The sequence below is a fragment of the Ylistrum balloti genome, unplaced genomic scaffold (assembly GCF_031769215.1).
Source record: "Ylistrum balloti isolate Yb309-2 unplaced genomic scaffold, AGI_CSIRO_Ybal_v1 Utg371114, whole genome shotgun sequence".
Classification (NCBI taxonomy): Eukaryota; Metazoa; Mollusca; class Bivalvia; order Pectinida; family Pectinidae; genus Ylistrum; species Ylistrum balloti.
In genome coordinates, this window is record NW_026782612.1 from 407,676 (window position 1) to 421,735 (window position 14,060).

The following is a 14,060-nucleotide window of genomic DNA, read 5'->3' on the forward strand; positions in this document are numbered from 1 at the left end:
ATTTTTGGTAATACTGTAAGCTTAACAACTCTCAACTTTTTGTTTTAATAAATCTACAATGTTCTTACCCCTTGTCTTTGTTTGACAATATCTTTGGTAAGCTCCTGACGTGCCGCTTGGAGTGCAGACTGACGTCGTTTTAAAGACTGTCTCTGTTTGCGCAGGAATTCTTTAGTGGCAGAAATGGCAGTTTTCTCTTTAGAAAAGTGCTCTTTGAGTTCACTTAAATGGAAATAATTTCTTTTTAGCAACGAATATCAATGTTTGTCATGATTTAAATGTATACACAATAATGTAAGACATTTTAATGCTTATTTCTGAGAAACTGAGTAAAATGCAGATGTCAATAAAAGGGTAAGAGTCAAGGGAGATAATCAGTAACTCACCCATTGCTGCGTGAAACATGTCTGGCTATAGGCACATCCTCCAAGCTATCATCATCTGACAGAAGATCCTGCCAAACACGCCCACCAAAGGATGAAACATCCTCTTCATCTGTACGATCATCTAGATAATGTATTTTTTTGACTCGTCTTTTTGGAGGCACATCTGAACAGAACAGAAATGAGTAAAATTTTAGCATTCGTTCACAGTAGCCAAGTTCTAGAAAAAAATTTCAAAGGCCAATCACTCTGTTAAGTGCAACTCAATAGAATTCTTAAAATGTTGACAGTCTTGAGGTATTTTCAGACAAACTAGCTAAAAATTATTTGAGGTAAAATATAAATTTCAATCCTGACACTTCTCTAACATCAAGATATACAGAAAGAAGTTACGACAACACAAGCAAACCTTGACGTTTCATGAGGCATGAAGCTTACCACTGATTATTTCATCATCACTGAGTAAACCTGCGACTGGCGTGCGTCGTGTGGGTGTGGCATTTATATCAGGGGTACCATATGACCTCGCTGCACTGTTAGCCCGTAGCCTCTCTTCGGCAAGAGACTTTGTCTCGTCAGCTGCATCAATGATTCGTTGTTGTAAACTGTCCAGATCCTTGCCTTTACGATCCATTCGTTCCTTCATCTCGCTATAAAAACAGGTCTATACTTATATCAAGGAATCAACACACTATCCTCAGTGACATTGGCAGTTACGTACAAACGACAAAAATTACTGCATTTTATATCTAACAGATATAAGTTATCTCTATCTTTTGAAATTTTCGTTATAAGAAACTAAAGAGAAACAATGTCTGAACATGTTTCTCTAAACTTTTCATGACCGAGCAATTTATCATACCTTTCCAATCTGGAAAATTAAACAAAGTAAAACGGTTCTTACTTCAATTTTCTATTGTTATTTTCACGAGTAATTTTCATCTTGGTGATATCGCCTTCTATTGTACGGCGTTCACCCTTCAGTTGTTCCAAAGTTTCATTCTCTGTGTTAATTTCTTCCAAGATCTGTTTCCGTTCTTCCTTCAGTCTCTCCAACTCTCTTGTACTGAGCTGGTTATTTTTACTTGAAAAGGCCTCCTACAGAAAAAAAATTATATCAATCAGCAATCTGTCCATGTTTTGTTTATACAAAATTTCATTGGTCTTAGTAATTCTTTTCTTTGTCTTTAAACAACTGATAAGTCATTCATTTCTGAAATATTTTCTATCCTGAACAACAGCTTGCTCACCATTATGAATAAAAAGACTATTTGCACTATCCTCTTGTACTTGTGTGTCATACAAAAACATAGAACTTCATGCCTTCATCTCACATGAAAAATGTTACAATACACATACATCTTGATCCAATTCAAAGCTGTCTTTGTCTTCTTTAAACTTCTTTCTTCTATCATCCAATTTCTTTTCCTGTGTTGGGAGAAAATAATCATTTTCATTTTTTCAAGTTACAGTTATTAGACAATCAGGTGTGAACTTGATACTCTGACCCCCCCCCCCCCCAACCCCCAACCCCTACTGCCCGACCCAACCCCTCCAATCAACACCCCCACCCCCACCCCTTTCTCCCGACCACATCATCTCCATGTGTTTCGTGCTTTGATTAGCAAAAGTAAGTGGGATTCAAAGATATTTGTATATTTTGTTTATAGATGCTGTGCAATCAAAGTTGGGTTTTTTTTTCAATTTTTAAGGAAATTAAAAAATACTAGAAAATATGTCTGTAGGAAATCAATGCCAATGATATCCTACAGCAACCTAATTCATCTGAGTTATTGGATGGTTTTTTGGATGACCTTTTGTATCAAGTTTTATCAAAATCCGTTCAGATATGAAACGCTTTGAATGGCATCATTGATTCAGGACTTGATGGAGCAAACATGGGAGACAAATTTCTTCATCGATACAAACCTGAGCATCTAAATTCTTGGCAGATTTTTCCAGATTTGTCTTCTTTCTTTCAAATTCAGCTAATTTTTCTTGATATTCTTCCTCCTTTAAGTAAAAGATAAAAAGTTTTTAAAAACCTCAAAAATACTATCTGAATTCAAAGTAATTCATGAACGTCCATTAAAAATAACTATGCTCTGTCCATCTGTGGTCAAAACATCCCATGTCAATTTACACAACGAGGTTCTGAGATTTTATCAGAGCATAAGGATAATTTTTAGTATATAATATATATATTAGTCATGACAGTCTCCTTTCTCAAAGTAATTAAATGTTCTGTTATTAACAGTCATATATAATAAATTACTCTGGTAATCTGAGAAATACATCAAACCCAAGGAGTACTGTTTACAACTGATAATATACTCTGGATCCAGTTAAACTAGAAATGTATGTTAGAACATACTTGGATGAAAGACAAACAATCATAAGAACATACACAATGACCCTATCACAATGTCTATAGATACATATCCAGAGTGATTCATTGAAAATGATAAACATTATCAAATATTTGATTTTCAGAAATTAACAGACTAGGAATTACTTTTTCCATATCTGAAAAAAATCATGATAACTTCAAACTGCTTTAATAAATTGAGTGAACTAAACATTTGATCCGATTATATGATAACAGATAATACCATTAACTCTATACCTGGATGTAAAGTGATGTGCAATTATAGATGCATGCATTAACAGTGCCCTTACACCAACAAGCATACAGTACATTCCATTAATAACGCTGTTTTCTGACATAAAAAGTTTCGTATAAGCAGATAACTTTCATATCTTAAGAATTATACAGTTCCTGTTAAAGGAAGTTGAGTTATTTTATTCATTTTCAATTTCTTATTTTCCGTCTGATAAATCATGTCAGTGAGAATAATTTTTTATAAAAGCTTCTTGTACTTATAGGACTACAGTTTTTATACTAAATATCAGAACATGGCTAAGTAATTTTAAGTCTTAGGACAGTGATCTGAAGTCTTAGGACAGTGATCTGAAGTCTTAGGACAGTGATCTGAAGTCTTAGGACAATGGTTTGGAGTCCTAAGACAATGGTTTGATGTCTATGGACAATGGTTTGATGTCTTAGGAAAGTGGTCTGGCATCTTAGGACTGTGATCTGAAGTCTTAGGACAATGATCTGAAGTCTTAGGACAGTGATCTGAAGTCTTAGGACAATGGTTTGGAGTCCTAAGACAATGGTTTGATGTCTATGGACAATGGTTTGATGTCTTAGGAAAGTGGTCTGGCATCTTAGGACTGTGATCTGAAGTCTTAGGACAATGATCTGAAGTCTTAGGACAGTGATCTGAAGTCTTAGGACAATGGTTTGGAGTCCTAAGACAATGGTTTGATCTCTATGGACAATGGTTTGATGTCTTAGGAAAGTGGTCTGGCATCTTAGGACTGTGATCTGAAGTCTTAGGACAATGATCTGAAGTCTTAGGACTGTGATCTGAAGTCTTAGGACAATGATCTGAAGTCTTAGGACAGTGATCTGAAGTCTTGGACAGTGATCTAAGACAATGGTTTGATCTCTATGGACAATGGTTTGATGTCTTAGGAAAGTGGTCTGGCATCTTAGGACTGTGATCTGAAGTCTAAGGACAGTGATCTGAAGTCTATGGACAGTGATCTGAAGTCTTAGGACAGTGATCTGAAGTCTATGGACAGTGATCTGAAGTCTTAGGACAGTGATCTGAAGTCTATGGACAGTGATCTGAAGTCTTAGGACAGTAGTTTAATGTCTTAAGACAGTGCTTTGTGTTCTTAGCAAGTAATATGAAGTCTTTGTATGGTAGTTTGAAGTTTTAGTACAGTAGTTTGAAGTCTTATAGTTTGAAACATGTTCCTAATCCATTTTCAAGAAAAAAAGTTTTCATACAGAATGTAATGTATATCTTTAGAACGTTATAATATTTCCATCATGACTGATAAATATTTTTCACCCTAATTTGCATACCTACTATAGGATTCATCTTTTTAGATACTGCTGTAGTTTTATCATTTCAATGATAGATAGAGATTAAAATGAGTGTAATACCTTTCATATAAATATTACTGCAAGATTTTTTTTTTTTTTTTTTTTGTAAAATTTGCTAAAAATTTCCTGACTGATACCATTTCCACAAGTCCTGAAGATTTCAATAATTCATTTACATTTCATTATTTCTATAACAATTCTACCTCTCAAATCACTACATCATACACACCATATAAAACATATACACACATATAATATACAAATATAAACATCAAAATTACTGTGAAATCATTCATTTTGGTAGGTTATTACATTTTCATCGATTCTTTGAGTACTCTCTAATCATGAACCCAGGTCTTCACACACTAATAGACTGTTAAAAAATCTAACACCATTTTTTCATAAAGTGGATTTTGCAAGTACTATTGGGATCTTGTCATGAAATCAAGTGCTCAAAACATAGAATTGAAAATAAAAATTGAGATTCAGAAAAATATTGCATTTGACAGTATGTGTAAGAAATCCATCATCACTTTTGATATCCCAAACAACCATCCATGCAATTTCCCATCACAAGAAACAGAAATGCATTAGGAAATCTCAGTCTTTTATCTACACCACAGCTCCAGGCATGCTAATGGAAAGAATTCCAGGGAGATATATCATGTAATATCATTGAGGATTATATTTCATCATGATCTGATAAAAGCTTTGCTTGCATGCAGACATCTAAAATGACAAGACTAACTGACAAGCTTTATATTGATACAGATTTGGCAGAAAGCGTGCATGTGTCACCTCTCTATCTAGACTAGAAGTCTGGCGTTGGAGCTTGTGTTTCTGCTCTTTCAGCTGCTGTTTAAGCTGTCAATGATGACAATGACGATGCAGATGATAAATATATATATAAAGATGACAATGATGATGTAGATGATAAATATATATATAAAGGTGACAATGACGATGTAGATGATAAATATATATATAAAGATGACAATGATGATGTAGATGATAAATATATATATATAAAGATGACAATGATGATGTAGATGATAAATATATATATAAAGATGACAATGATGATGTAGATGATAAATACATATATAAAGATGACAATGATGATGTAGATGATAAATATATATATAAAGATGACAATGACGATGTAGATGATAAATACATATATAAAGATGACAATGATGATGTAGTTGATAAATATATATATAAAGATGACAATGATGATGTAGATGATAAATATATATATAAAGATGACAATGACGATGTAGATAATAAATATATATATAAAGATGACAAATAATGTATAGCAAAAATATCTAAACTAAAAAGCAACTGTTTTGCAGTAATGATATTTTAAACAACAATCAGACATATGTGACGATATATCTTAAACTACAAGAACTTTACAATCTCTGGCCAAGATGGTACAAAGCATATGAAGAAGAAACTTCCATTCTCTAAGTCAACATTAGAGATTCCTTTTCGTAATTTCCACGAGCATAGTATACTGGATAAGATTAGAATATTCTTTTCTATATAGTCTACTAAGCAGGTAAAAATATAGAATTCTACAGCTGAATCGGCAATGAAACTGACACAATTTTTATTGTGTTTTCATAATGAAAAGTTGTCATCTGATCATGAAATAATGATTGTAGAAAGGAGTGTATCCCTGAGGGAGACACGAACCTCATGTCATGATCTACGTAATACATTTATTTAAACAAGGACGACTGAAAAAGTGATGAACTTAAATAATCTTACCTCATCCTCCAGTTGTTCAGCCATGGATTCTCGTTTCCGTTCAAATTTTCGCCGTGCTTCTTCTAAATCCCTTTCACTCTGTTTTTGTAGTTTCCGAACCTCACTCTCAATTTTCTCATCCAAGAGTTGTCTTTCCTTCCTTTCCTAAGTAAAGTGATGACAACAGTACCATTAAAGTGACCAATATGAGATTTAATAAGGTCTACCTCCCAATATTTATCACAATCTGCACAAGAAGTGAGTCTTTATCTTATATAATGCACAAGAAATGAGTCTTTATCTTATATAATGCACAAGAAGTGAGTCTTTATTTATATAATGCACAAGAAATGAGTCTTTATCTTATATAATGCACAAGAAGTGAGTCTTTATTTATATAATGCACAAGAAATGAGTCTTTATTTTTTATAAAACAAAATTTCTCCATTATTTTTTTTGTACCTTATCTTGGAACTCGTCCCGAAGTTTACGGATGGTACTATCGTGTTCATCCCTCAGGCGTGACAGCTCCTTCTGTTGCTGTTGCTGAACATCTTGTCGTCGTTCAGCCATTACCTCATCAAGCTGTTAGACAAGGAGGTAAATGCATATTTTCTTCTGGCTATCAAAAGTTGTCCCCTTTCGAGGATTAAGGAGCATCTGTTTCTCACGAAGTTTTCTATTGATTTTTGTTTAAGGATTTATTGACTGCTGTCTGTTACAAGTATTTTACTAAATGTCCGTTTTGAAAATCAATTAGCTTCTTTGTCTGACAGCTCAGTGCTACAATCTTTACATTAAAATCCTATGAAGTAACTGAGATAATGATGAGGAAACCATATCCAAGATAACAAGCACTTTCCTGGAATTTATATCCCCCACTTTCCAAACATATTGCAAGTAAATATATGTGCCCTAATATACATCTGCTGACCAAGTTTCATCTAAATCGGATTATATTTAGGGAAGTTAGAGCACGGAAATAAACCGACCAATGAAATCAAAGGATACCTCATTAGTTTGCATAATTATTAACAGATGACACTGATAGTCCAACTCAGTCTTAATGACCCCAAGATGCATCTGCTGACCAAGTTTCACCCAAATTGGATGATATTTGGGGAAGTTAGAACATGGAAACGAAAGTGTGACAGACAGACAGACGGGTGGACAAAACCCAAATTAATATCCCCTGTTTCGGTGAAAGCAGGGGATAATTATATGTGTAACAAATATGCCCTTGATATGGGGTATTGTAGAACATACCTGAACCACCTTTACATGCAGTGAAACCTCATCCAACGACCACCTCAAAGTTACGACCACCCAGCTATAACGGGCAATTTGTTTTCAGTCTCATTTTGTCTACTATATATCTTTGTATTGGTAGCTCAGTATTACGACCACCCTGCTATTCCATATTACGACCACTTCTTACAGTCCCAAAGACCACTAATTAACGACAACTGACCTCACATTTACAACCAAGCTCTGACCAGAGATTCAATTTGACCTTGTGGGCAGTGAACCGCGAGCATGTGTCTATCTCAATGTCAATGTATACTATTTACATTATCAAATACTTTCAGAGGCATAATAATTACACAATAAAATCAAATAGACGACCCATTAATACTGACTCAAAGATACAAACTCACTACAGGGAAATGAAATAGTATTTATTGAATATGTTACTGAACTGCAACAGACACAAAAGATGAGCTGTTAAAAGACTTTAATTTAGTGCCAGATAAGTCAAGTGTGTATATAAAGTTGGTAAAGTCCAGTGTTGAATAAAGCATCACATCAACAAAGTGTTCTAGCCCTTACCCCTCGATCCAGATCATCTATTGCTTTCTGACGCTGTTTCGCAGCCTCTAACTCTTGTTCCTTCTCTTCTTTCTCTTGTTCATGAACACGTTTCAATTCTTCTCTAATGCGATGAAGCTCCTACATAAAGTTCAAAAGCACTCAGCAACCACACACCAAACTTACTGTAAAATCCTTTATTTTCAAGGGGATCTTTATTTTTGTTTCCATTCGTTCTCTTAATCCAAAAATTCATGACCACAAACTGTTAAAATTGGTAGGTTTACCTTGCTATATTATTTACAAAATCCAGATTCCTATAAAAAGTGATTTTTTGACAAAACCATGAAAATAGAGTCCCACAAAAATAAATGATTTTACAGAAATCTAGCTCTCAAACATACACTATTATCTTTACACATCATGTAAAATTAAACATTCACTTAACATTCACGAAATTACTAAAGTACATGATAATTAATAAAAGACTTCACTGGATTCAATGAACCTGTAAAATGACAGTATTAGAGTAAGTTTACGAACTAAATTATCTGAAAACATTAAAAAGTGTTTCTTTTATTGTTAAACTTTATAATTGTACCAAATGCATGAAGTGTGACAATGAGTCTTTAAACCAGTAAGCTAGCAAGCCTAAATCACCAAAACATCTTTACCAAGCAAGAAAGCACATACTTACAATGAGAAATAGAACTGAAGTTCTTATAACACAACCAGTAGATGATTTGAGTGTGATTGATGTGAAGCATTCTAGAACTGACGTACAAACTACACAGTCACCTTCATCAGAAAAATGACCATTGTACAGTGTACAAACACTGAAGTGTGTACTACTTCAACCAGTGCTAGTGTGCTTCACATTGGTAAGTTGTCTGGTGAAGGTGACTGTGTAGTCACCTAAAAATTTCACATTCAAATTTTCTACTGGTTGTGTTAAAAGAACTTTTATTCTCTTGTCATTACAACCTGAAGAAGATGTTCTGAAATATCACAACAAGTTAGTCTATTGTGTTACGGTACCTTTTCATGTCTATCTGAAGAGTCACGCCTGAGCTGGTCAACCTTATCACGATGTTTTCGCTCTGCATCATCAGTTAAATTCTCTAACTCCAGTCTGTGTTTAGCCTGTAGTGCCTCAAACTGTTCACGTTTCTGTTCCTCTAGACGTCGTTGTTCCTCTAACGTCTCAGAGTCAACTTGTGACTTCAATCTTTCAAGAATCTTATGTTTGTCCTCAACAAGTCGACTCTGTTCTTCCTTTTGCAGGGATCTTACTTCCTCCCGCAGCTTTTCCAGATCTTGGTCCATTTGTTTCCTGCGAAAGATTTACCAGTAAATCATTCATATAGCATATTTTTGATTAATTTGAATGAAAGACCAATGACTTTGCATTCAAAGACGACGTATTTTTTTTTTATCGATTTCAGCAACTATCTAATAAGCTTATGTGTAATAAGTACATTTGTAATCGTTGTATAATTTTTCTTCTTTTTTTCATTTTTAGTTTTAAACCTCTGTCCTTACTGCAGAACTGAAACTGTAACAGAAAGTTAAAACTCAAAGAAAACAGATTCAAAATTGCACCAGCTGAACACTTAAAGACTAGAAGAATCAGAGTAAGGAATTTTTTAATATATTTACGCCAAAATAACCTTGCCTACTAAAATCTACCAGCAGGACTGACCTGTAATGTGATATTTCACTTCCCCATTAACAATGAGAGGCTTTAACTTAATTTCCAACTACCACGGTATTACTGTGAAACCATATTTTTTCACTGGACTCAAATTTTGAGGTTTTTGAAAAAATACATATTTTGTTTGAAACTTGATTTTGTGGATAACAATACTAATGAAATTCTGTAGTATTAAGATAACATGTATGCTTAATTGTTTATCGTTTTGAGGACATGTAAATTTTTGGATTAATGATACCCACTAAACCAAGAAAAAAAAAACCTCAAAAATTAGTGATCTTACAGTATACACATCACATTAAACTGAAGAATTTTGAAAATATTTCAATTTCACGGTCACTATATGTCGTAACTGCATTGTTAGGTTGGACAATATAAACAACAACAACAAGGGCAGGAATAGGAAGTCAACAGATGAAGATGGAAAGTTTTTGATTTCAATAGAATGTTTAGGTACTTGTTTAAACAATAGGATTGAACAACCATGGGCAAAGTGAGAAAAATCAGATGTATTGTGAAGAGGATACCAAAACGAAAGAAAATGATCAGCATGCAAAGTTCTCAACACAGAATGAAAACAAGGAAATTTAATTGGGAAATGATTTATGATAATTACAGATGGAAATCTTTCTGAGGAGTACTTTTACAAAATAATTGTCAGTAAATGGAACCGGTATGAAATGAAGGCAAAATAACAAACAATGAAATCTCTGTGGAAAAACACCAGATGGAAAATTCAAATCTGCACACAACAATCATGCTTCTACAACATCAACACCAGGAAGGAAGGAAGCAACAACTGGTGAAAAAACTGGTCTTTCATCTTGTCAAGATTACCGCAGATTCTCCTCCTCCTCAGTATGTTTCTCCTTGATTTCCTCCAGTAATCGCTCAAGTGTGGCAGCCTTTTCTTCTTCTATAGATTTTTTCTCTTTCTCTAAATCAGACTTTATCTGAGTGTCCAACTCACTGTATAGTGTGACAGTGGAGATAATAAAGAAAGGAAGTAACACTTACAAAGGGAGATAACACCACATTTACCCTTTGAAGGGTAGATAGTAGTTATTGCACTTCAAAACATAGAAAAAGACACAAGTGTAGAATCAACTGTCACACTCCTCTGTACTAAATCTTATTCTACAGCTTTCATACCTCATTTAAAAGTCAGATCTCTTTCCAAATTATTTTGGTTAAACAGAAGAATTTTATTTTTAAAGATTCAGATGATGAAATGAGGTATGTACTCAGGTATGTACTACTCTTGAAACAGCTTTTCATTAATTTCCAAAAATATACAAAAATTTGCAACATTTCTGTACCTTTAATCAATCAGCTTTTCAGATTTCCCACAAAATTAACAAAGACTTTTCATGACATTATTCTTGAACTATAAAGATATCATCAACACGCTTAAGTAACAACTGTTTAATGGACAAATGGAAACACATTAAATGCACAAGGCCTTAATAACAAAAGTTTTCTGCAGATTGAAGTTTGCTTATTGTATTTATGAAATATGGTTACGTTCCTTGTGAACTTACTCCAACTTTCGAGGACAGGGACTCGTCATTATTGATCTTCTAATGATATTTTAATTGTGCTACTTACTTAAACTGCTGCTCTTTATCTCGCTTCAGTCGTGTTTCTTCTGTCTCTTGATCTAGAATTATCTCCTCTTTGAGTTTCCGAAGTTTTCTGTCTTTATCCTATATAAAGAATTCAATAACCAATGAAAAGAAAACACTTGATTTACAGTAAAGTTTGAAATTGGATCTTTTTGTTTGCGTTTAACAACATCAAAATTTTGTTTCATATTGTAAAATAATTTCAAATGTCTCGATCTCCTTCTCATCCCTCTCCCCTAACAACAATTTTCATGGTGAAAGGAAATTATTACTTATAGAACTTTGAACACTAAGCTACTTGGATTATTTGAATAAGAAAAGGCAGAAAAATCTTCAATACAAATTTTTCATAAGGGATACTGCAATGATTGATATATCTAATGATCGGGAAGGTTCCTTCTTCCAACCTTTGTCATCCATTAATAGTTTACCATTAAATTTTGAGCTGACATATACTATAACCTGACCTTCGACCTCTATTACCTCTAACAAATCCAGCTTGGCATTTTCTAGCTCCTTCTTTAATCTCAGTCTTAAATCTTGTAGTGTTCGCTCGTTGCCAAGTCTGATTTTGCTTTCTTCTTCTCTCAAAAAACGGTCCTGTTCTGCCCGCCTACAAAAAACCACACATCAATGTACATTCTTTTCCTGAGTGTGAATCCAGCTTTAAACTTCTCCAGCCTTAAAAGGAAAAATGAAATACATATCTTCTCAAAGAAAATTGAACAAACAGCCTTAAAAAGAAAAAAGTGTGTATTTCTTCCAAGAAAACTAAACAAAGTCTGCTTAGTATACAAAACACCAAACAATTTTATTTTTTTTATTTAGTCAATTCATCAAGAGAAAGATAGCAAATCCACTTATAAGATCTAGAAAGAGAATTCTTTGCAAAATGAATTTGATACGGATTCATATATCTGTAATGAAAAAAATCCACATATTTTCATAAAGTGTAAGAATAGATACATTTATCAAAGATATGAGTATAGTTAGTATTTTAATTGCTAAAATTCCCATAACCCAATAGTTTCATCACTGGAAGCTTTGAAATTAAACTCTATTTACGTAAATACAGAGATTACATACAGCAACTAACTATTTAAAGTATACTGTTTATACCATAGTTAATAGTCTACAGAATGTCTAATTGAATTGCTTATGTTAACAAATAAATTTATGATCCAGATTAAATTTGGGTTGTCGTTATGAAGAAATTTCGAAAATTTTCAACACTGAAAAAATGTACATGATTGATTTAAGTTGTTTATTTCATTCATGATAATGATGAGGAATGTATTTAATTACAAGGGATGCTGGCAACCTATAAAACACTAGACATATAGAGAGCTTGTGGAACAACTTTACGGAGCCTTCAGTAGGTGACAGGCAGGTAGTTTAATTTGATAGTATAAATCCTACAGTATTTTCATTCCTTTTTAAAGACTACTTGAAAAATCAACTGATTACCTTTATGAGATGAACCTTTTGACTCGATCTTGCTTTTTCTCAGGTGTAATATCTCAATGCTTAAACTCACAAAGGTGAGATTTACCCTCATAATAGGTAAATTTTGTCTCATTTTACGTAAGATTCTTTCCATTCATTGTGGGAAAAATTATTAATTATTTATAAATTGATAAAATAATTTCAAGAGTTATGAACTTTGTCATTTTTTTTCACAAAAAACATCATTAGAACAGTTACCTTGTATTTTGTAAGTTATCATTTAACTATATTACCGGGAGTTATTTTTCATTATGTGACAAGATTAAGACTGCATTCCTCTGTCATACCGTCACCATAACAACATAAAACACCCATGCACCTACCCAAGCATCTTCTACAGGGAAGTATGTCGTGATATATCACAGATTTTTCATGTATACTATAAACATACAAATTTTAGCAATATCTTATTTCAGCATTTTTTCATACAAATTATAGTGCTAACATTTGATCAGACTAATTGAAGTTTCTGTATTGCGTTTACATAGCAAATTCATCCATGCATTTATTTTTTAAAAATCAATGATGTGCTAAAATTGATTGTGCTAAAATAAGTATACTTATAGTGTTCTAACTGACACAAGGAAAAATTTGTTGCATTCTGGTCCTAAATGACTACATTTTTATATGTATGATCACATCAGCATATATAAACAGCATTCACTACCTCATAATACGGTCTGTATTTTCAATTTATTTTCAAGTTTTCATACTATTGATCTCAGTCTGTCTAAAAAAGGCCACCAGTGTTAATATTTATCAGATATATGAAAACTACAAGAGTGCCTGGAAACACATATTCTGTGGCAGGATACATGATGAAGTTAATAAAAATCTCCAGGGCGCACAAATAAGTTAAACTGGTTCATGAACCCGTTAATTAATATTTAATGATAAACAAAAAATCAATGGAGTACAAATTGTATGCCTTAATTACCAATTGAATATGAAGTGTTAATATATAAATACAAATGAACCTCTTTATCTCAAACTCAGCGGGATCATGGGAAGACTTTGAGATAACCAAGTGTTCAATTTAAGGAGTTCAAATGATTTGAGTAAAGTTTGGCAGAGATCAAGGAAATGATTCAAGTTTAGCAAGGTCTTCAAGTTGTACGAGTTTGAGATAATGAGGTTTGACTGTATGACCAGACATTAAGATATGGTGAAGACTGAATGGTCCCGAAATGTTATTGACCAAATCTACTTATATGATCACTGTATTAATGTGAGTTATCACAATACGATGGGATACATGCTTAATCTACAAGTGGATACACCTCAGCTACATCAGCAATGTCAAA

General features: G+C 33.2%; 1 protein-coding gene across 1 annotated transcript in view; it reads right to left on the reverse strand.

Annotated features, from left to right (window-relative positions):
- Window positions 1-14,060, reverse strand: part of LOC132560787 (centrosomal protein of 164 kDa-like) — a 45,040-nt gene that overhangs the window by 16,903 nt on the left and 14,077 nt on the right. The window contains 14 exon segments of the mRNA XM_060225462.1: window positions 27-222; window positions 387-549; window positions 822-1,033; window positions 1,288-1,481; window positions 1,743-1,811; window positions 2,313-2,396; window positions 5,143-5,208; window positions 6,124-6,267; window positions 6,565-6,687; window positions 7,933-8,052; window positions 8,950-9,244; window positions 10,463-10,594; window positions 11,234-11,331; window positions 11,734-11,836. Of these exon segments, the coding sequence (XP_060081445.1) occupies window positions 27-222; window positions 387-549; window positions 822-1,033; window positions 1,288-1,481; window positions 1,743-1,811; window positions 2,313-2,396; window positions 5,143-5,208; window positions 6,124-6,267; window positions 6,565-6,687; window positions 7,933-8,052; window positions 8,950-9,244; window positions 10,463-10,594; window positions 11,234-11,331; window positions 11,734-11,836 (1,999 nt within the window).